The sequence below is a fragment of the Dermacentor variabilis genome, chromosome 3 (genome assembly GCF_050947875.1).
Source record: "Dermacentor variabilis isolate Ectoservices chromosome 3, ASM5094787v1, whole genome shotgun sequence".
NCBI classification, from domain to species: Eukaryota; Metazoa; Arthropoda; class Arachnida; order Ixodida; family Ixodidae; genus Dermacentor; species Dermacentor variabilis.
The window spans coordinates 145,928,034-145,953,026 of record NC_134570.1 but is presented as its reverse complement, the minus strand read 5'-3'; the positions used below and the strand labels follow the sequence as shown (position 1 = coordinate 145,953,026).

At 47.9% G+C, this 24,993-nt stretch overlaps 1 protein-coding gene across 1 annotated transcript in view; it reads left to right on the top strand.

The window, feature by feature from the left end:
* LOC142574797 (uncharacterized) overlaps nucleotides 1-24,993 on the top strand; it is a 106,075-nt gene that overhangs the window by 59,028 nt on the left and 22,054 nt on the right. The window contains exon 6 of the mRNA XM_075683808.1: nucleotides 583-818. Coding sequence (XP_075539923.1) covers nucleotides 583-818 — 236 coding nt within the window. The remainder of the gene's footprint in view (nucleotides 1-582; nucleotides 819-24,993) is intronic.

Sequence of the window (24,993 nt, the reverse complement as noted above, 5' to 3'; positions counted from 1 at the left end):
GGAGAAACAGGCGCACTTAGTTTTTGTAGGCTTGGCTTCATAGCCAAGAAATGTTGCCGGAAGTACAGAGAGCTCTCTTTTTGCTTTGAACGTTATACGTTACAGAGATGCGCCACATGTTAGCAACTTGGCGGATACCCATCGCACACCGGGAAAAACTTTGTCGGTGGGCAGATGACGTGGCGCGACTTGACACATCTTGAGGGTTATACGACTTTCCTGTGGGCTAAGCCCGGAAACTTCCACATTGCTGCAAATGAATTTTGAGACGGTGTATAGTTATCATGTTTTTATGGTGGCACGACTTTGTCCCGATAACTAAATGAATCTGGCGACCGTCCTGCATCATCGTTGGGATTGCGTAAAAGCTTGGACGAAAGGTAGCTAATATTTCAGAGAGTTGAAGGAAGAGCAGGTGGCGATTTCAACAAAATTGTTTGGCTTCCTGCTGCCTGTACTGGAACAATATCGATTCAGTTCATGAAATATTCGATTAACGACGACCTTCATTGTTGAGCTGTTTTAAATAAAGATGACCCCCATTGAATAACGCTAAAATATTCTGTGCAATGAAATACGCAGGCTGGGATTCGCTCCACCTGAGCAACAACACCAAATTTTCCACTTTCGACCAGGACCACGACGACGCGAAATACAACTGTGCCAAGAACTACCGCAGTGGCTGGTGGCACTACCGTTGTTTCAAGGCTAACCCCAACGGCCTCAACTTGAACGGCGCGCACGACAGCTTAGCCGACGGCATTGAGTGGAGCACCCGGAATGGTTCAACGCGCCTGTACCACTACTCTTATCCCAGTGTGACCATCATGATACGTCCCCTGACAATGGATACAAACTGCAAAAGCAGATGCCCACATTGATAAGGAAACAATACCTCTGGAAATATTGTGTATCTTGTTGTCGTTTAAGCAGCGTACTGCTTCCCGATCTTCTTTTGTGTCGCGTATGCCAGTATTTGTGCGCTTGTTCAGCACTATTCATTAACTACATGAAATCGCATTGCTTATCATTGTATAATGCCGTCACGCACCAAGAAACTTTATACATGCGGACCACTTTAGGGGCGCATAATTTGTGTATTAGGCCAGCTGCAATGCTAATAGAATACACGTTCTAAAGCAGGGACCATATACGCTGTATCTAATTAGAAAATAAAGTCAATTTAGTTATCTGTGCAACTCCACTGCTGGTTGTGAAAGAGCTACGCCATGTTTCGCAGTGTGAACGTGCCTCTTTGAACTTTATTACCAGCCGTGAACTGCAAGGGTTAAGGAGGCGCTGTGCTCTGATAGCGTCTTGTGCACTGCACAATATCGTACCTTAGAAGGCAATATTTCGGCTTTTGATCGAAAGAGTGAATGCGCGGAATGTTGGCAATGTTTCTGAATTGGGGGTTCGCATTGTACGTGACGTCGTTTTTGGAGCATTACCAAGTTACAGTTGCTGTTTTACGCGAAACAACAATTCGGAATTGTCTCAAAAAATGAAGTTTACCTGCGCACTGACGTTACGTATGTATTTGTTCGGTACAAAAGGACAAGCGCCTAAGTCAGGAATCCGCTTCTAAAGTTATTTCAATTTGGCCTCTTCGGGAAACTAGTACTGACACACGCTTTTCAAGTTGAACAAGCACTACCGGTATACGCATTTCGCCCATACAAGTGTAATGCCTGGCGGATATGCAGCCTGGCAAACATATAAAACGGATTTAAATTTGTGACTAAAAGAAAAAGCCTCGGCATCCTAGACTTGGCGTCATTGATATTATAGCGAAGTTAGCCAAAATAAAAATAAAATGGCAGATGTTACCTTACGCTGAGTTTCGATGGCAATGGGTTAGAATGGAATCAATTCAGCCGCAGAATGTATTGCCTCTGTCGAAACAATTTATGTGTAAGGTGTGTACTGCAACGGGACTCCCTTTCATCGCTTCCCGAAGAACACTCGGCGCCATCTCGCGCCACCTACGCGAATCCGGGGGCGGCATCCGAATATCGATGTCGCACCTGTACGTGCGAACGCTGGGAAATGCTTCACGCGACCACCGGGCTCCTTTCGCGCGCTTCTTTCTTCGCAAGCTGTGACATCTAGTGGCACTGCCTTAGCGTCTGAGGGTGGCCTCCGAGACGGGAAGCTTGGCGCGTTGTTGCTTGCGAACACTGATTGTAGTTTCCTCGCGTGCAGGGCACTCAGTGGGTCATGCATATCGATCCACGTTGGCAAGAAATTCGTTGAACAGCGGCACATTCACAATGCATTCATGGTGCAGCTTGCTGAAGTGTTGACGTCAAAGTGGTTCATTGAAGAAGAGCACATACCCAGTGCGTTTGAGGCGCAGCCTGAAAATGGGTTGAGTTGCTGTCTTCGAGGAACTCTTGTCAAGTGGGCCCCCTCGATTCTGCTCAGAATCCGATAAACTTGAGGGACCTTTTTTTTTTCATTGTAGGGCCGCACGTTCGCAGTGGCACATATCTAGTTAGCCAAGCTGGTGTCAAAGAGGTTCGTTAAGGAGGGGCACACACCTTTTGGCACATAGCCAGAGAGCCAAGTTGCCTCCACAGCGGTCCATTGAAGACCGGCACATATAGAATGGCACATAGTCATGGTTCCCAGTTGGCGTCAAAAAGTTTCTTCCAACCGCGGCACCTACCAAGTCCCCACCTACCTACCATCTACAGTGGCCCATGTCGAAGTGAAAGAGTTTCATTGAAGAGGAACAGGTATGCAGGCATCGGCACATGCTCGGTAAGCGAAGTTGGTCCGATGGTTGGTCTCGAGCCTGTTACCTCAAGAAGGGTTTAGGATCGGGCTTGTTGGTCAAACATGCGTTGAAGTTTGAATAAAAGCGCAATGATAGCAGAGGGGACAGAAGAGAGAACAGAGCGCTAACTTCCAGCACTTTTCTCTGATGGCCTTGCGCTCTTGTTCAAATTTTAAAGCTGTTATCTCAGCATAGCAACCCGATGCGCTAGCCGTTCTACCACGCCTTATTAAAATGGGAATCCTAGCAGAAATTTCGTTGACGTCTTGTTGCTCAATAAACAAAACTTTTGTTGAACTATCATGGACCTACTATCGTAGACTCATTGATCGTTATTCAAAGAGGCCACCGCGAAACCAGTGTAACTTAATTTAGCAGTTTTGCGTTGATTTTATATGGGATTCTTATGGAATAAATGTAGTTCTTGCAGAAATGGAAAGTCGAATGCAACATAAAATTGATAGGTTTTAAAGTGGACTACAATGCTAAATTAATATAATTTTTTGTTCCATGTAGGCATAGGTTTGCGTTGGACACTTTCATGCTATTTCTTGTTGTCTTTTATTTCAAGACCCCTTTTCCCTGTAATGTTATCGGAAGTAAACATTAAATTTGACCACAAAGAAAAAAGCATTGAATACATTTCGATGAAGCTGATAATAAGTATATTTCTCTTGCATTTGACCTGCCAGCATCGAAACCAGGCTACTTGTTATGCGGATACGCTGGACGATGGGAACTTGGAGTACGTGTACTCTGGAAAGAAATTCGCCATACGATTAGTCAAGTATATATACTTCCTGAATAATAAATTGTTCAGGATAGGCACTGATTTAAAAGAACAGCGCAGTGAACTCCTCTGCTTGGTTTGCTTATACCTGTTGATGGGAGCGCATTGAACTTGTGGACCAGACATGAATGTGGGTATATTTTATGACATTCTCCTGCAAAATGACAATAGATATTAACGTACTGAAAATTATTATGTGTATAAAAAAGAGCATTCCGTGGTTTTATATGCAGGACCACGAGAGTCTACTTATTGTCGCGCAGTAATGAGAGGTTCCGCAATAATTAGAACCCTCTATGGTTATTAAAGGGTATCTAAATGCACGACACCTGGGCGTTTTTGTATGCCAGCTTCATTGGAGCGTGACCGCTGCCGCCGGGATCGAAACCGCGACGTCGAGCTCGGCAGCGTAACAACATTAACCACTGGTCTACCGCGGCCGGGCAGGGCTCAAATACTGCTTTACCTGCTCTGTCATTTATAGCACAAAACGTTTGCTGCCACAAATATTATTATAGTAGTCGAACAAAGACAATGCCACTTGAATGTTAAATATCATGGAAAGCGTATGAGCTCAGCCAAGAAAGTTCTGAAAGTTGTCACTGAGCGTCATAAACTACTAGCTCACAATTCCGCAGACACTAAAAATATTATAAAAAAAACGTTTTTGTCAGCAGAAATATATGATATACAATCGTAGGTACGTTATCTACAACATTAGTTCACTGAAATCAACAGCTACATAATGTTTAAGATGGAGCTCTTGAGATACACTTGGTAAACGATTGGCAAAAATACAACACCTTTTAATTTAGCGTAGTTTTGTAGTTAGTGTAGAGGTAATCGTATGACCCGTCTTGATCCATTATTTTTTTCCATACTCCACAACGTTTAAGTAATACGTTGGTCTTTAAATTATTAAATGCACGCGCAAAATTTAACCGAAATATGTTTGCGCCTGGATAAATGTTCAGCGCTGGGTAAGAAACTGGTGGCGTCGATCGCATTCGCTATGAGCACTTAATTTTTGCATTTGTAGAGCTGAGGAGACATCACCGTTGCATTTGATTCACCACATAAGAGTCGACCTGCTTTTTTTCGATGATCTGCGCTTGCAATACCAGTATGAAAGATTCATTTTTGATCGGGAACGCATTTCTAGACTGCGACTGGCCAAATTGCGCGGCTTGCGCTAATGAGCGAATTGCGATATAGAAATTCGATCCCGATCCCAATGGCAGTGTGGCACACGCATCATACATGGCCCGTCACCATTTCCGACACTTGCTCCATCACTATTTTATGACCACACAACCAAAAAGCGGACGGGTACCTTAAAGTTAAAATAAACGGCTGCGGCATGAGTCATACTGAAACTATACACGTACAAAGCCCTCAACTGAAAAATTTAATCTTGCAGTATTATGTGCCATACGATCTGATTCTGAAGCACGCCGCAGTGGCAGACTCCCAGAATAATTCCGACCTCTTGGGTTGATTAGTGGTCTCAGAAATATTAATATACAAGCGCTCTTTGCACTTTGCCCCATCAAATGTGGCTGGGATGGCCGGGATGAAACCCGCGACTTCGAGCTCGACATAGCCATTAAGCCACCGCGGCAGGTATACGGACGAGCATGAGAATACAGGAACCGGCATCCCTGTGAGAAGTGGTTTGTTGCAGTGACATTCAAGTGGTTTCACCGTGACCAGCCAGCCCAATTTATAATCCTGGTAAATAGGCCGGGCCGCAAATTGCTGAGCTCAAACCGCTGACATGTCGCACACCTTCGCGCTCGGCTGAAGGCATGTGCGACAACTTAAGCAGGCATCGCGGACACCACGCCTGCACTGCACCGGCACCGCACAAGCCGTTTTGAGACCGGTGCCGTCCACCCCACGTGAATCAAACATTCAGCTGGCAGAGTCGTGTGTACACGCAAGAGGAGGAAAGCGCTCACGAAAAACAAGTACTACCGTCGGGGTGGTGGGCTTACCGCTCTTTCCTTTGCGCACGTTCTGGCGCAGCAGCCCATGACAAACATGAGCGTCACACACCTGCTTTGTTGTTATCCGGAATAAATGTGGCGCGGACGGGATATAAGCGCATAGCACACTTCGTCTTCTAAACTCTTAACAAAAAATGCGTCTAATTAGAGCGCTACAGCAAACACACACGTGCTAAGTGCAGACCCTACGGACAACGCGCACAAGGAGACCACAAAAATATGCAAAATGGGGACCAAGGAACCGCACGTAAAAAACAATGTTGACTGTTTCATTTTTAGAAATACACAATGTAACACTTTCTAAAGTAACTTCTCTGATTGAAATCCAGCTACCTGTTGCAAAGCTGTAAGCTTTGCACAAAGATTGAAACAATAAAATACGTTGCTGCGCGAATGAATGTTGGATGCCATGACACAATGCTTAAATATCCACGGGAATGTAGAGGCTTGGCCTCGCAGATTGCTAGAGGTTGTCGGCGCGCCATTTTATTTTCAGGGGCCACAACTAAAGCATGGTGAATGGCGAGCATGCGGACGCTCACATTGGTGACATCGCATGTTACTATAAAAAAAGAAGACGAGAATAAGAAAAATAAGCAATAAATCTGTGATGCTTTTTTACCCACTTTATTTCTTTCCTTCTCTTTCCCCCTTTTTACGTTCTTTCTTGTCGGGTCCTTTCTTGATTGCTTTGGCCCCCATTTTTATCTCATGAACTATGAACCATCTGGCTCAGCAGCAAGGTGCAACGCCATTTACAAATTTCCAGAACTGCTAACTGGTCGTCCTTGTCTTCCTCTTACTATATCAGTCACTGCCCGATGATGTCACATCCAGCACCATGCAGAGAAAGAACTCGGCAAGCCCTTATTTTATTTATGTAGCCTTATTATCCCTAGAACGCTACTTCTTTACTAGCCTGCCGCATCTATTTTACTGCAACATTCTACACTGACTGTCTTGATGCACTGAAGAAACTGAAAGCCACCAAGACATTTAAAAACTGCGAGAAATGCGTAGACTAAAATAGGTCGTCACACTTCAGCGTTACATTTTATTGGATTCAGGGACGCAGTCCGAGTCCGTTAATCACCTTGACCGACCAAATGGCTCACTAGTCTCTCTTCCTTATGACCGCCGAGGTCTCCTCGAAGGCCATAAGTACGGCATCCAATAGTGAACTTGTCTAGGTATGTTACCGTGCACCTGGTTTGATCGCCTCAAAAGGTAAGTTTGTCTTTGAAGGCTTCCGGCTGGCGTGGCCCTGACAAAAGCTGTCATCTGGGCATGCTGACTTGTGACAACCCTTGAACGCAACGGAACCCAAGGGTACGGCTGCTGCTTCTTCGACGGTCATCCATCACCTGTTGCTTTGTACTGGTACTGAGAATATTGGACGCAAGATCCTCATGGTGGCGAAACTAAATCCTAATGCCAAGGGTGACGCTAGCCGATCGATAACGGACAAAAAATGCTCTAACTCGTTGTTGTACTATTGCGTCACACAGGGCTGCATGCATTTCCGATTATCCTTTTTATTCATTTTTTTACTACGCATGGCTGGCTGCAAGCAACCCCCCACGGCCCTTCCCCACAAAAAAAAAAAAACTGAAATAAAGAAAGAAACAGCCTTTTCCTAAACATCTCAATTCCAACGTCCCACTCAACGGCTCCAGTAGAATATGCGCAACACTACAGAGATCGGGCTGCATTCTCACAGTGATGACTCATAAATAAGAGGGAAAAAAACTTAACTTTCAGTCTGTCTCTTCCCTATTGCAAAACTTCCCACGATCATCGCAGAAGGTCCGAATATAAGGCGAACTGAGAACTGCACAAAGGCTGCAGGGAACCATTAAGTAGAGGTCGAAGTTTGGTGCCTATACAGGATGTTTTAAATTTTTTGTTAGAAATATGCTATGAGCGCAGGGAAAATGGTACTTTTGCAGCAGATGAGTGCCTAGGCGAAGTGGAGATATTTTGCGTTTAGTAACGTGAATTTCTGGATAGTAATAACAATAACTCCTTAACGTTATTTCAGAGTATTGTGGGTAGTGGCCTATATATATATATATATAAATATATATATATATATATATATATATATATATATATATATATATATATATATATATATATATATATATATATATATATATATATATATATCTGTGTGTGTGTGTGTGTGTGTGCGCGCGCGCGCGCGGAACGCCTTCAGATTACGGAAGTCATCTTCTTCATCTATAACAAAGCATAAGCATCGCTTCCCGTATCCATCTTCAGTGCGCTATTTCGTGCTTCGGGAATAAAGCGAAGGCTAAACTTTTACTTCTCAAGTTGTGGAAATGCATTAAGATCCCTTTGACCTCTGCTCTTTCACATTCCACTCCTGGAGGACGGGATGCCACTTACACCAAGTACCCACCGAAATGTCTCAGTAGGGTCACCAGCCCCGTTCTAATACCGGCCACCCCACCCTCCTGGACTGTAAGCAGCCACCAGCGCGATCCTGAGATGTTCGTTGGCCTGGGCGGAGATGACGTCGAATGCTGGCTGAAAATAAAATCTATGGGCACTTTGCTGAGCTAAACAGCAATAAGCGAAAGCCTATCTATGACTGCCTCTGTTGCTGTTGTCTGAACTGTTCTGCGAACGGACGACGCCGTGGTCGTGAGCATGGGTGCAATCACAGCCATATGGCTGCAAGGTCTGTCGCCGATGTGCGCGCATCCCCACGCGCAGGTCCGCGCTCTCCCACGCGCCCACTCGCACAGCGCTACTTGCATGGCGCCTCCTCTCCTTGCTTCCTCGCTGTGGCTCCTCCTCTCCATGCTGCCCTCGCCGGTGGCCCCTCCTCTCTTTGCTCACCCCGCCGGTGATCACCGCGTTCCTGCGCGAGGACCAGTGACTGAGCCCGAACACTCATGAGCCACTAAAGGCTTACGCCTCAATATGCTCGAGTAAACTCCTTCAACCACTTAGGCGAGACTACCAAATTACGGAATGTTGCCTTCTACGTCACTGAGGTACCCAAGGCATGGTTTACCAGTCACGATCGGCATTTCTGTGATTTGTCGTCTTTCAGAGAGCATCTTCGGCGGAGTTGGGACACACTCATGGTTCACTCTGAAGTTTCGAGGAAGCTGTTTGGGCGCGTGCACATTAACGGGGACTCCTACAAGTCGTATATTGAAAATGTTCTCTACATTTGTCATCGCGTTGACAACGCCATGCCAGAAACTTACTGCGTAAGTTTCTGGCATTTCTAAGTAGACTTACTTACTAAGACATGAAGAGTAAAGAGGCGGTCTTTTCTTTTTTTTTTTAGGTGTTGCGCACTGGAATCTTAAAAACGGCCCCAACGAAGATCTATGCTGAAGTCTTGCGCCCTCTGCAAAGAATGAAGCGCGACATCTATAGGCGGCATCGCATAAATGACCTGGCGGTAATCAAAGGAAAAGAGTACCGATGCGTCATTTTATAGCGAAGGTGCATACTTCTACCCTCCACGGAAATTTTCGTGTCGTTGTAAGCAAAAAACTCCCCTTACATGGGCCGATCCCGGAGATTGTGCAATGCCGGGCAGACCCGCGAGGGAGGTAAAGTAGGGATTAATCACTCCCCGTACGTTGGCCGATCCAGAAGATAGTGCAATGCGGGGCCGACCCGCGGCGAAGCTGAAGCAGGCGTCAAGCACTTCCCATACGTGGGCCGAGCCCGAAGATACTGCAATGCTGGGCCGACCCGCGGCGGAGATGCAGTTCGTCATTAAGGGGCCCACATACACAGCTTCGCTGGTCATCCTTCGCCACAGAGTGGAAGAGGACTGAGTTTTTTTTCTGCTAAAATGATGAGATATGACCAAGAATTCGCAGACTGGCGTATGTTGTTCTTTTTGTAGCCTGTCGGCGAGGTTCTCCTAAATGTCTTAGCGCTAAGCTAAAGGGACCGGTTAGGAACTATGGCGCACAATCGTTTCGCCATCGCTGTCGATTAGGTAGGATACGACGCAAGTCCATCCGAGTAAAAATGAATTGGCGTAAAATGATGATTGGTGCTTCATCAGCGAATCTAGCAATGCCTGAGTCTGCGAGTTAGTACGTTTAGGGCTTATTGCGGAAGCAGGGGCGGATGTAGAACAAGATTCATCCAGCCGAGAGAAAGAGAGAGAGAGAGCTGGAGAAGCATCAAGGGAGAAACAGAGACTGGTTCAGCTTCCTAACACCAAGTGACACCGTGCCTTGAGGCAGAAGATTGGTATCTGGGATTGTGTGCAAAGCGGTCATGAACGCACAGCCATCTTTGAAACGCACCAAGCTTGAATTGAAGACAAGCCCACGGAAACGAAGACGGCCGTAGGCAGTGAGAAACACGTTGCCTCAATAGATGTCGATGGTCTGGAGGGCAATACGTTGGTCGTGACCAGGAGGGAACAAAGAATCAGCAGCTATTAACAAATGCAATCATCCTCCATCGACAGCATGCAGTAGAATTGTCGGTCTCGGTTGATGCCATTAACTTAAAGCGGACGTCGGACGAGAGAAAGTCCCAACCGAAAGTGAGTTCGTCAGCGCACGCAATAAAATCTGAAACTGAATGTGGTGACGGATACAGTCAGTTATGGCACTTGCAAAACATTCTGCGTGGGATCAAATATTTGCATCGGCGACCCACAGAAAATTTCCAATGTAAGGGATTTTCACTTTTTTTTCATCCGAGAGCGCAATTTTGCACGCATACGAAAAAGAGTAGCTCCCGTGTCAGCCAAATCCAATAACCGCACACTTTCCACAGACACCAATAACATGTTTGACTGGCGCTCCAGGAGGAACTATAACAGTTCGCAAACCTGCAGCTTTACCTTCAAACACTACAGTAGTTAGTTTTCTCGGAGCTGTGAAGCCGGGCGTAGCGGAGCAACGGAGCGTCGGAATGGCGATGGGGAGTGGCTTCTCAAGGCACGTGACCTTGTGGTCATGTTGAAGAAGCCGGCCGGAGATGGAGGTCGGCAACTGGAATGATTATCGGAATATCGGCTGCATGATCGAGGAGAGTACATCGCACTGAAAGACAGCGCAGCCACGTCATTCGTCTTATTCGTGGCGTCTGCAAAACCGGGAAATCTGCCATAGTATGCCGCAGTAGCATCATATCGGGCGCAATTGAAGCCAGGAAGAGAAGTCAGGCAGATTGGATGCTCGTGCATGTAAAAGTGCTAGCTGAGAAATGGCTGGATGATTGGCGGTATCTAGGGAGGCCAACACCTCTTTAATCGTCCTGCGTATGACGGTAACAGCGGAATGAAAGTAAGAGATTTAGGAAGTTTACAAATCGTGTGCTTGAAGTTCTTCACGAACGAGAACTTGGAGCTTAACAGTGCTTGTCGGGGGGTTGTTGGACGAGTAGGCTTGCAAATGGATTTGCTGCAAATCATCGAGGTACTGACACACAGGGATGACGTCGTGTACACTCGAGGGATGTTGTGGCGCAAGGGTGTTAAACGCAAAAGATCTCATTGTCTTGAGAAGGCGGCGCACGCGCAGGCTATGATCGAGGATCCCGTCAATTGCAATGAGTTGTGTTTGGATGTGCAAACTCATGCCTGAAATTGAAGATTGTCTGTACTAGAAGAAGATGCACTATCGCCCTGGCATAAGAGCCGGAGAATCCGTCTAAGGGAGCAAAATACTTATTATCTTCAGCTGTGTGACCGAAGGTATACCAGAGGTTATACCCTACGTGCACAAGGTGTCACACAACCTTAAAAAGGTTGCTAACCATCACGGTATTCCTCCGGTTTTTTTCTGCGCCTAACAAGCTTTGGAAGCTATGCCTTCGAGTTTGCTGTGAAAGCAGGCGGGGCTGCCGTACGAGGCAAGAAAAGCCCTTTGTTGAGTGCTCCAGAGGGGTTGTATACGGAATTCCCTTGCTCCCGTGTGGGAAGCTCTACGTTGGGCAAACCGAACGTTGCGTAAATGACCATTTACGGGAATATGCGTCAAAACTAAAGAAAAAGGAGGATAAGGGCGCACATTTGGTGACTCATGTTAGCACGTGTAGTTGTGACGCTCGATTTTCTGCGACTGCTATTCTGGGCAGGAGCGGCAACGCCTCTTCCAGGCTCGCTCTTGAGGCCTTGTTTATCAAGAAGAATAGAGATAGGTGTTTAAGTTATCTGTCTATCTCACTACTAGATGCCGAATTTAAATTCTTGCGCAACCGCTTTTGATGTGCATATGCCTGTTCGCTTCTCCTTGGTATGCGCATACCTGAAAAGAGGATATATATGTACTATCCTTCCTTCCATCAAACAGTTGTGAGAAGCGCTTGTCCTTATCTACCCTTCTTGTTTCCGTGCTTTTATCGCGCTAAGTTACCACTTCAATTTTGGACGCCCAACAATCCACTCATCGAGAGCTAGGTCATGGATGAGAGCGAGGCCAGGTCGCCTTCTCTGAGCTTTGCACGGGAGCGGGAGGCTTGGAGCCGTCGTCGCCGAGCGGTGTCTGACTACCCCGCGGATATTACCCGGCGAGCTGCTTCACTGACAGGCGTCGCACAGTCGATATCAATGTAGCTACAGCATTCGTGCTCCGTCGGTTTGTGCTTCGACGCTGCGCATGTTCACGGCGTCTCTTTGCATGTCTAGCACATGCGCTTTCCCTGGGGCACAACAGGCATCGCACCGTCAAACGATGCGTGTCATGTCTCACCACCGACCAAGGCACAGCCGTCATACCTGGCTTAATGATGATTGTACACCTAAGTATAATCATTACAGCTAAATCAAAAGTTAGCCAAGTAAAACCAATACTTAACAAGGCTAAGCCAAGATTTCGCTTTGCATATCCAGGGTTACCCGAGCTTTTTTTCAACCTCGTATGTGCTGTCTGAGAAATGGGCATACCGAAGTAAAAAGGAAAATTTTTGTGTACTTTCAGACAGTAATATTTCGTGGGCAGGCTATATTGTGCTGAAGCTACCGTGCAGTAAATCTGTCTGCTCAGCGGTAAGAAGCTGTTGTGACATTGAGGTGAGCCTGAGGACATTTTAGGAGGTCGTTGTTATCAAGTGTTAGCAATATTGTTACGTCGGAAGACACCGACGAAAAGCTATTTACAAGTATATTTACAAGGCTACAAGGCAATACGCTGCGCTTGGCCAAGAGGCAACAGCCCGCGCTAGCTTCTAATCGTCGTCGTCGTCTTCCCACTGCTCGCCTTTCGTGATCGCACATATTGTGCCGTAGCACTACCCCCGGCGGCAAAAGCGCCGTCCCGGAGCGACTAAAGATCGGATTCGGAAGCAGTGTAGTAGGCCTTGAGCCTACTGACGTGTACGACATCACTAGATGCCAGAGGAGTGGACGAGGTGGAACCCACAGGAGCAATTTCGTAAGTCACAGGCGTCACCTGGCGCAGCACGCGGTAGGGCCCTGTGTATCGCGAAAGGAGCTTCTCTGAAAGTCCGACGTGACGAGTGGGCGACCACAGGAGCACGAGCGCACCAGGCGAAAACTGTACGTCACGATGGCGGGCGTTGTACTGGCACTGCTGAGTGGTTTGTGAGGCCGTCAGTCGAGCACGGGCAAGCTGGCGTGCATGGTCGGCGAGGGCGATGGCGTCGCGCGCATACTCGCTTGTTGAGACCGAAGCAGGAGGAAGTGCCGTGTCTAAGGGCAAGGTAGGTTCGCGACCGTACAGTAGATAAAAGGGAGAAAATCCAGCGGTGTCGTGCCGGGAAGAATTGTACGCAAATGTTACGTAAGGAAGGGCAATGTCCCAGTCGTGGTGGTCCTTGGAAACGTACTTGGCCAGCATATCGGTAAGAGTGCGGTTTAACCGCTCTGTCAGGCCATTGGTTTGAGGATGGTATGAGGTAGTCAGTTTGTGTTGAAGGGAGCAGGAACGCACAATGTCAGCGATAACTTTCGAGAGAAAGTTTCGACCACGGTCAGTAAGGAGCTGTCGCGGGGCGCCATGAAGCAAGATAATGTCACGCAAGAGAAAGTCCGCGACGTCAGTGGCGCAACTGGTAGGGAGAGCCCGAGTGATAGCGTATCGGGTGGCGTAATCAGTCGCGACGGCTACCCATTTGTTCCCAGAGGATGACGTGGGAAAGGGACCGAGCAGGTCTAATCCAACACGAAAGAACGGTTCCACAGGGATGGTGATCGGCTGGAGATGACCGGCAGGTAGCACCTGAGGTGTTTTCCGACGCTGGCAGGGATCACAGGCAGCAACATAGCGTCGAACGGAGCGAGCGAGACCAGGCCAATAGAAGCGGCGGCGGACGCGGTCGTACGTGCGGGTTACCCCAAGATGTCCTGCAGTGGGTGCGTCATGCATCTCAAAGAGCACAGTCTGTCGTAGTTGTTTTGGCACGACAAGAAGAAGGTCAGAGCCGTCAGGGAGGAAGTTCCTTCGATACAGAATGCCGCCCTGGAGGACATAGCGGCGAACGGATGCGTCGGTAGGTGTAGAACGCAGACGCTCGATAAGTGCTCGCAGCGATAGGTCTCGGTACTGCTCATCGGCGATGTTAGCGAAGGCAGACACAGAGAAAATGCCGTTGGCGCTACTACTGTCGGCGTCGTCAGGCTCGTCGACCGGGTAGCGAGACAGGCAGTCAGCGTCCTTGTGTAGTCGGCCAGATTTATAGGTGACAGTATACGAATATTCTTGGAGGCGTAAGGCCCAGCGACCAAGTCTGCCTGTAGGATCTTTCAGTGAGCATAACCAGCAAAGCGCGTGATGGTCTGTGACAACGGAAAAGGATCGGCCATATAAGTATGGGCGGAATTTCGCAACCGCCCAAACTAGGGCCAGACACTCACGCTCAGTGATGGAATAGTTGCGCTCCGCGGGTGAGAGGAGCCTGCTGGCGTAAGCGATAACCCGGTCGTGGCCACGCTGACGTTGTGCCAGGACCGCGCCAATTCCGTGACCGCTGGCATCAGTACGGACTTCGGTAGGCGCAGAAGGATCGAAATGGGCCAGAACGGGAGGCGTTGTGAGAATGTCGATTAGATGTGAGAATGCAGAGGCCTCGTTATCGCCCCACTGGAAAGGGGCGTCTTTTCTCAAAAGCTCGGTTAGTGGTCGTGCTATGGCGGCGAAATTTCTCACGAAACGGCGGAAGTACGAACAAAGGCCGATGAAGCTGCGCACATCCTTGACACACTACGGAACAGGGAAGTGCGCAACAGCATGGATCTTGCCTGGGTCCGGTTGCACTCCGTTCGCGTCAACGAGATGTCCAAGGACGGTAATCTGGCGACGGCCGAATTGGCACTTGGATGCGTTGAGTTGCAGACCGGCTCGACGAAAAACGTCCAGGACTGCTGAGAGGCGCTCGAGGTGCGTAGCGAACGTTGGGGAGAATACGATAACGTCGTCCAGGTAGCACAGGCACGTGGACCATTTGAATCCGTGAAGAAGGGAGTCCATCATGCGTTCAAAAGTGGCAGGGGCGTTACATAGACCGAACGGCATCACTTTGAATTGATAAAGACCGTCGGGTGTGACAAAAGCAGTCTTCTCGCGGTCGAGATCGTCCACGGCAATCTGCCAGTAGCCGGAGCGAAGGTCAATAGAGGAGAAATAGCGAGCACCGTGGAGGCAGTCAAGGGCGTCATCAATCCGAGGTAGGGGATACACGTCCTTTTTGGTGACCCTATTAAGGTGCCGATAATCCACGCAAAAGCGCCATGAGCCATCCTTCTTTTTGACCAGTACTACAGGTGACGCCCATGGACTATGTGATGGTTCAATAATGTTCTTGGCAAGCATTTTGCGAAGTTCTGCGTGAATAACTTGACGCTCAGCTGGTGACACTCGATACGGGCGGCGATGAATAGGAGGGGCATCGCCGGTATTAATGCGATGTTTGACAGCTGTAGTTTGGGCCAAAGGACGATCGTTAAAGTCAAAAATATCGTGGTAGGAAAACAGAACGCGGTAGAGTTCACGAGCGTGCTCGGACGGCAAGTCGGGGGCAATCATTTTCTGGAAGTCAGCGATGGTACAATTTGCCGACTGCGATGGTAGAGGAGTATCGGATGAAGTGTCGTCAACTGCAATGGATGCTACTGAGTGATCCTCGAATGAGCAAAGGTGGGCCAGAGACATCCCACGTGGCAGCACTTGTGTCGTCAAGCCAAAGTTGACCACTGGCAGGCAGACGCAATTCGCCGTAATAGATAAAACTGTATGAGGTACTGTGATCCCGTGTGTAAGGAGGACGTCTTGCATAGGAGCCGCGATGTAGTGACCGTCGGGGACTGGTGGGGATGACACTAGGTCAACGTAGGTCAGTGCCGAAGGTGGCAAGCGAACGAAGTCGGCGGAACTGAGGCGACTGGGGTGTGGTTCAGGAGGATCGAGAACAGGCAGGTCAAGGCGGAGAGTACTGGCGGAACAATCGATGAGAGCAGAATGTGCGGAGAGGAAGTCTAAGCCGAGGATGATGTCGTGGGGACAGTGGGCGATGACTGTGAATAGCACGATTGTTGAGCGATCGGCGAAGGAGACGCGGGCGGTACACATACCAATAACGGGGGCTGTTCCGCCATCGGCGACACGGACAACAGGCGTCGTGGCGGGCGTGATAATTTTCTTGAGCCGGTTACGAAGGTCAGCGCTCATTACGGACAAATGCGCCCCAGTGTCTATGAGTGCAGACACAGAAACACCGTCGACTTGCACGTCAAGAAGGTTCAGATGAGTGGGCAAGGTCAGTAGAGGATTTGGCGGCGTAGGGAGCAATGCAGCGTCACCTCGAGGCGCTGCATCGTCTAGTTTTCCGGCTGGGAGCGGCGTCCGAAGGGAGTTGGCGAATAGGAGCGACGGGGCTGGGGAGAGCGAGATTGTCGTCGTTGGGGCGAAGGCGAACGAGAATAGGGGCGGTTCGTTGCAGGAGAATCAGTGGCGGCATTATCGGAAGGTGCGGCATAGGGACGAGAAGGGCCACCTGGGGAGCGAGAGTAGGCAGTGTAAGTAGATCGGATCGGGGAACTCCAGCGACTGCGACAGTGCCGAGAAATGTGCCCGATTCGATGGCAGTAGAAACAAATTGGCTTGTCGTCAGCAGTGCGCCATTCAGATGGGTTGCGGAAACGTGGTGGGTAAGAAGATGCGGGGCGGGGCGGAATGGAAGAAGCCGGGCGGGTATCAGGGCGATGGGCCGAGCAGATGGTGTGAAGACCCATGTTTTCGAACTCCTGGCGGACAACTGCCTGGATCAGTGAGACCGTGACTGCAGATGTGTTGGTGGGACTGGAGTCGAAGGCAGCCGGATAGGCGGCCTCGATCTCACGCCGGACGATCCTGGTAACATCAGCAGTGTTGTTGGGACGAGGAGCGTCGGCACAGGAAGATGTCGCTGGGGTGTTGGGCAGACGGGCAAACTTCGGGTCAATACGTCGGCTTTTGGCGAGTTCCAGGCGGCGGCACTCTTTTATAACAGCATCCACCGTCGCTACGTTGTTGCACACGAGCAAGTTGAAGGCGTCATCGGCAATGCCTTTGAGGATGTGGGAAACCTTGTCTGACTCAGTCATGTGGGTGTCAACTTTGCGGCACAGAGCCAAGACGTCCTGAATGTACGTGACATAGGGCTCTGTTGACGTCTGCACACGGCCGGAAAGCGCCTTCTGCGCGGCAAGTTGGTGACCGTAGGGGTTGCCGAACAAGTCTCGAAGCTGTGTCTTAAGTGAATCCCAACTGGTGAGCTCATCTTCGTGCGTGCGGTACCAAACGCGAGGTGTGCCACCGAGGTAAAAGACGACGTTGGCGAGCATAATAGTAGGGTCCCACCGGTTATTGCGGCTGACGTGTTCATACAGGCTGATCCAGTCATCGACGTCTTCCCCATCTTTGCCTGAGAATACGCCAGGATCACGGGGAGCGGGGAGAGTGATGTAGGTCGTCGAAGTGGCAGCAGGTGTCGGAGCCGGCGGTGTCGGGTTGTCGTCGCCGGGAGCCATGAAGGAAGGCACGACGTACCGTCCACTGCGAAGCTCCGTGACGAGGTACAGGGAACGTCCACCTCCACCAGATATGTTACGTAGGAAGACACCGACGAAAAGCTATTTACAAGTATATTTACAAGGCTACAAGGCAATACGCTGCGCTTGGCCAAGAGGCAACAGCCCGCGCTAGCTTCTAATCGTCGTCGTCGTCTTCCCACTGCTCGCCTTTCGTGATCGCACATATTGTGCCGTAGCAATATTGAGCTGCAGCGACCCAAGTAGGATGCTGTGTTCAGTTCTACAGCCATTCGGTAAAAAACCAACAGGCTAATTTGATGTTGCATAAGCTATTCTTAGCTAAGGGAAAATGAGACAAGCAACCAATCGAAGGAATTGCTACAAAAGAAACCCAAAGGGTTTCTTTTGTGGCAATTGCTACGATTGGGCGGATATCTCATTTGCCCTTAATTAATTGCTTGTCTCTACCTTGCGGGCTTCCGCAGAACTATGACGTCATATTTTTACCTTGTCATATATATGCGCCGAAAACGTGATGTTGTTCTGATTACAGATCTATATGTCAGCGCCCAATAACTCACGAAATTCTTGTACTCACAAAATTCTTGTACTTACCTCTTCCCCTCCTGTGTTTCACGTAGACACTAAGCGGTGGGGCCATTTCGATAACAGAACCTTAAATTCTTGCCGAAATTGAACGCAGTACGTCGCCGGGACCGGTGACTCTGCCAAGAAATCCCGCATTGATATTCTATTTGGAAACTGTCTAATACAGAATAATAAAACTTTCTAACATTCCAAAACTTCATTATAGATAATTTTACAATAGCATTTGCAGCCAAACGTAAAAGCATTACGTACGAAAGAAATTAGAGTTGTCCTCCCTGCGCATGCTCCGAACGATATTAGGTTTCTGTGGTTTAGGTGCGCTATGATAACGTACGGTATTTGGCGAGTTTAACGTTTGTAATGTTTACGCACGCTAATGGCGGTGTAGTACATGGCGGCGCCGTTGGTCTAGCTTCAGCATGAATTCTCGTCATGGCGGCGCTCTCACCCTCGTCGATTGCCACTAAGTGCCAATGAAATAAGATTTCCTTTCATCGAAAATCACCCCGAATGGTTGCGATGAGCGCCACTTATGCCCGAACCCACCCAGACTCTGGCTTCGGACCAGCAGCACGTCAATAAAACCCCGATTACTGATGCCCTGCCACCTATTCCCCAACGTTCACTCGTCTCAGCGTCGTTTGCCTACAGTGCCGTCACTGCTCGGCGGGCACCGTTGTTTCTCTGCTATTCCCGACATGTGGTGCCACTCAATTTGATGCCGTCGCTCTTGAGTTCAGCTACGCTTTACGTTGCTATGTCTTCGGCGCCGTTCTCCCACCGCCCAGACGCTGGCGGACACCGGAGAATAATCCGAATCTCCTTGTCTGTGTCATATCGCTGGACGCGCTACCCGCCACTGTCGCCGACGCCCACAATCAGCCTTTGACTCCGTCAGGTCGTCTGTTTCCTTGACGCCGCAATCTGCTGTACTTTGTATCGCTGTGTATCACTTCGTTACCCGTCACTCACCGTCTCTTCGACGGCGCTGCCTGTCGCCATTGCATCGCCGGCCTCCTGCAGAAGAAGAAAACTGATTACGGCTGTTCCGGAGGCAAGAACTGCTTGCGAATGAAAGTTCAAGGCATCTCTCTTCCGCTAAAGACGCTATCAAAGTTACTGTCGAAGGTGCCGCCGTACTAGCGTTTCTATACAAAGCGGCCGCTTTTTCCATAATTTGAAGAAAGCTATGCTGCCAGATAAAAACGTTCACCACGTCGCTCACCGGACTACTGTTCCACACTGCCAAGTCGCAGTACATTGTGCCTGTAGCTATTTGCACTGCACGTATCGTGATCCAAGATGTACTCTATGCGATATAATTTTTTTAGCTATAGCCTCGTGGTCAAAGGAGATTATCTTCGGTGTGACTTCTCACGTCAGCGTGCCATCATAGACTGCGCTCGTGTTTAAGTCGGGCTTATCTTCCTGCGCGGCTTTCTGGTGGTGGACCCTTTCCCCGACGCTCACAAACTTGACGTTGCTACGAACACTAAGAGTGTTCCGCCAATTTGCACACTTGTAGCCTTGTCTTGCCCCACCGTACGAGACGGAACTGTCCTGTTTGCTACACCAAAGATACTGGTTCGTCTGCGCCTTCCTCACTGTTCAATCTATATCGTGCTATGGCGATAGTTGTCCCGAAACCACTTACGTTCTTGGTCACTTTACTTTGTGGAGAATCTTTGGGCCATGCCCCAGTCGCTGACTTTCTTCGTCAGCTGGACTTTGCTAAGGAGTATTTCTATCTTCAACCACATGCAATAACCTCACGTGCTTGTAGGCCCGCTACTTCAGGCTCTTTCCAATCTCCTGTTACCGGCGACCATTCACCGACACACCCCAGCTAACTCCTTGAGCTTCATGAGACGTTACTACTCTTTCGATGCACCCAACCATGTTTCGGTCGTACGACGATCGTTGCACACTACCCAGGCACCGCTGCCCATGCTCCCTTACGCCAACGACCACATCGCATTTCCGCTGCAGAACGGCGCATTATCCACGAGCAAGTGAATGAGATGCTTCAGCAAGGTGTCATTCAACATTTCCAGAGTCCTTGGTCGTTCGTGATCGGCCACGTCCTGTACGGTGGCGACTTCTGTCTGTACAAAATCACCGCTGTTTGACGACGAAATGAGGATGACAAGGAGGAGGCTTGGGTATCGCACGGTGCGTGTAGCCTACATACATGGAGCGAAACAGCTAGCAAGACAAATCTTGAGCGTTAGGCGTGCGCGTCAGTTTTCTCCAATCACCTGACGATTCCCGTTTGCGAGGCATATCATCAAGTAACGCGCATCTGGTAGGTCTTTCAAATCTGAAGTTGGTCTGGTTCCTACAAATAAGCGTCCAAAAAATTAAAAGTGTAGCGGAGAAGCAACCAAAGTCCCTTGCCGTGATTTCTGAGTCACTGGCTACTTACTACAAAAGAAAAGACGGAAACTAAAATACCTGTGTCGGTACTGCTTGACCATAACTTCGCACTAAATCAGCTCATCACTCGTGGAAACACCATGCGAAGTAATTTGGATAGTTTATGTCTATAGGTATATTTGTCACAGCATACATACAGAGAATATTAAAAGGGCTCTTAAAATAGCTTTGCTATATTTATTGTTTCGTTGCTGCAATTACGATCGTTGTTATGAGAATTACCAAGCCAGTTAGCCGGCGGCACCTACCGGCAACAACATTTCCACGAATATGCTTCGCCCCCCCCCCCCCAGCACATACTTCTCTCGCAATAAACAGTGCCCAAAAAGGAAAGGATGTCCTGCTTTTGGAGGCTTTAGGCATTTAACGTACACTTGTGCGAAGTCAGAGTGCTGTTTCCTGGAGCCCCGAGCACTTGCACTCCATAAGGTGATATGTTGAGGTTGGAGGTGATGCGTAATAACGCAAGTGCCATAAGCATATGGTCCACCTAATTGAAAGCAGACCGTCGTGACAGCGATAGCGTTGCCTTCGTTCTACTATTCCTTCAATGTACAGAATAGTGCTGAACGAACCCGTCTTTGTTAGCAGAAAATCAATATGAGAAGTGCACGCTGGAAGTAGCTTTCCCAATATGCTCATGTAGGCCGCTTCTTTTCGAGAATTAGGGCTATTGCGCGGTAATTAGAAAATTATGCTGGCATTGAACTCGCTGCTCATTTACATCTTGTCCCGCCCCTTCCTTTTTTCAGTAAGCTTTTATTCAGCTCCACCTTTTACTAAGAGGCGTTACATTTCTGGGTAAAAATAAATTGCTTCACAGTACATAATTCTCTTGGTCTATATTATCTGTGGTTCAAACTATCTAAGTTGTACGTGAACCTTCCGAAGACAAATTCAGGAGCAGACAGCAGGAAGACGATGAAGCTGACAGAGGGGAGAAAGAGTAAGGTCAATGCAGCAGACGCTACAGCATAGCCCTATTTTACGTCATCACATAAGCATTATGATGGCAATTGAAAAAAAATTACCGTCGCGGTCCTTGCAGGTATACCGGCTGCATGCATTAAATGATGTTTGCCAGAATACATCCCGTGTTTCAGCGATGGGCCCCTTTCACTGTTAAAAAATGGGATTCGAGTGAAAGTGATAGCTTTCTCACAAAAAGCTTTCCAGCTATTGCGGTCATTCAAATTTACGCGTAAGCTCCAGCACGGTCATCAATATGTACTCGTTTCTCTGGCTAACTTATGTTCCTTTCGCGGACATCTCGTAGACATCGGGCGCCTTGTACCTGTTGGAGAAAATTTTACTCAACTGCGCTATTAGCGAATGTATGTCCCTGTTAACACTTTTCAGTGCTTCAATTTTCTGTAAGTTTCAGCACAAATTTTTAGCACTTGCTTCTTTTTCTAATCTTGTGCAAATACGTACTGCTCATTTATGCGGATTTGGTCGGTGCTTTTTGTTTTTTTTTGTGCCATATGTAAACCCTTTTCAAAACTAAATGAGACGTCTAATTATCAATTTCAACTGCTTTATTATGACTGTTCGTTTACATTATTTCTCCTTTGTGCATAAGTGCTCAATTACCTGTGCCATAGTATGGATCGCGCCTGTCTTCCCTCCTATGCTGAAGAATTAATATTTTGTACTTGCGGGACCAATGTGATAAGATTCTGGTTCTGAAAATTTCTACCTGTGGTCGTCATGTCGCTTGTTAACACTGAGAAATGTTTGTGTGGTGGATCCCCTCTCAACAAGGATGCAGCAGCCTTGATACTTCGCACTATGTCAAAATGAGGCTACAAGAAATAAACGATTGATTTAGTGGGAGAATAAACGCGCAAATAAATCATTACGTAAAGGGATATTGGTAGCCTGAATTCTGCTTTGCTTGGTGGTGGTGCAAAGGGCCTCATGTGCTCCTTATCTCGGGTTTTTCGCACCGGAGACGCTAGCGTTCCGGTTTTTCCGGACGCTTCGCGAGAGAGGAAGTGGACACAAGCGCGAAATACACAGTAAAGAGACTCGCTTATCTAACACGTGGCTGCGTGAATGAAGAAAAAAGAAACTACCCTTTTGTACTGCATGTGAGTTTGGCGAACGATGTTGAAGGAAAGTGTTGAGTAACAAAAACACACGGAACGCAATGACTTGACAAAGAATCCGAAATGGAAGCGAAAAAAGCATAAAGGAAGTCAAATGGACAAATGTCAGGGGCAGGTAGTTAAGAGAAAATAAAACGCCCTAGCTGACGCATATTCAGTCGCTACGGACTTTCCGCCCACAAGACCACTGATATTACAGATGTTTTCGCGTCTGGCGCCTGAAGCGAACTTACGACACTGACCTACCAAGCCCCTCTGTCGGTGTCTTGTTTCGTTGGCTTGCTGAGCTAGGCGAGTGCTTACAGCGGCGACAGAAAGACGGATGGTTGCAGGCATGCGAAAAGGTTCTGAGAAAGGGAGCCTGTCCCGGGATATCGGTTCATTGAAATGCATGCGCCCTTTCTTTTTTTTTTTGCCTACCGGCACGTGTCCTTAGCAGACGTCGGAGAGTGTGTGGGAATATATGAGAGAGCGCAGTATCCTGTGTGCGCCCTGAGCAGCTTGTCGGCACAAGACATATCTGAATTCCGGGCAGCGCAGCATTTTCGTCACAGCCCCGTCTAGGTAAGCTCTCCAGAAATGGTTATTTTGTTCTTTACCATGAGATGCCTGTTGAAGTTGTACTTGCGTAGCTAAGAGGACTAAAGGCATGGACGTTTAGGAAGCCAAGCCTCAAGGCGCTAATGTCAACAATTGCCTACTTGAGAACTATTGGCGTCAAATATTCCCACCTAATTCTTCCTATAAAAGAAAATTCATGCATCTAGCAATGAGTACAAAAAAGGGGACAAGCCAAGATAAACTCATTTGGATCAGCCGTCACCAAGAATTAGTACAAAATTGAATATGTCCGCAAGGAAAACGTTGTGATGAATAGGGCAATCAATCGGCTGTTTGAAATTTGCTACATCAGTTCCGCACTGCTGCTACCTTCTATTAGCTGCTGCCAAGTGTACAGGATGCCAAGTAAAAAAAAGAACGTGTCAGCAAGAAAAAGAAAGTTTTCTATAAAACGCGTCCCTTTCGCACCTTCGCTAAATCACTGTTCTTTCTGAAAGGCGCTGGCAACTTCCTTGAAATGCGTAGCGAAGAACCCATCACCGGTTGTGTCCACTGTAATGTCATCCTAAACAATTCAGACTTTAACTAGGTGCAAATATATTTACGCTGATGTGAGGCTATACGTTTACTACTGGTTGATAGCGTTGTAAGGAGCAGATTTACTTTGTTTTCAATCTAGTACAAAAGAAAAGTGTGACATGGTTTTCAATGCTGTACTGTCAGCTCTTCAATATACGTGTTTTATGAATAGTGCGGCGCATTTTACATGTTTGGATAACTCTTAGTGGACGTTTTATATGAGGTATGTAACTGAGAAGAGACTGTACAACCGAACTCATGCGGAACAAATAAGAATCACGTAGAAACGACTTAATTTCAGCCGTTTGTGACGAGTGTTGCCTACACGCAACACACCAGCAAGAAATTTCTTGCGGGGTTTCGATTTTAAGAACGAAGTTTCTGGCTAAATGTCTTGGGCCCACTCTGAATCACAGGCAGCAAGCGTCAGTCGTTGGTTTGGAGCAGAAACACGGATGACGAAGAATAAGTTTGGCATGCAACTCGTTTTCTTTTGAAGGCGTTGTCAGGGGAGACACACCAGTGTCGTATCTCCGGCTCTAGTGGTGCTGCAAATGTAAAGCAAATGAAATGTACACCAATGGTTCACATAAAATGAGAGCCGCCTGCACAAATTCCTAATGAAGCGTTAGGTGGCTTCGGGTTAAGCCCACTTCCACCTCTCTGCCTGGGATTTTTCCCGTATTGCTGAAAAAAATTTCCTTAAGATATTTTTATTCTTGTTGATTATGAATATATTTGATGTGTTTTGTGCAGTTAGATAGAAAATAAATATATTGCTACTTGGTAGTATTCCCAATGACGAAGAGCCGAGTAGGAAGAAGACGAAGACGACGATTGGAAGCTAGCGCGGGCTGTTGCCTCTTGGTCAACTGCGGCGTCTTGCCTTGTAAATATACTTGTAAATAGCTATTCGTCGGCGTCTTCCTACGTAACATATTTGGTGGAGGTTCCTACGTAACAATATTTTCTTGGTATTTATATGTCTCCTCCTTAACAGGTTAAAATGAGTACACATGAGTACACTGAAAATAGCTCACCATAATTTGCACACACTTCAGAGTGCCAAAGCTATGCCAGAGATACTTCTAAGTAACTATGTCCGCTCCTCATGATATCTGAGAAGA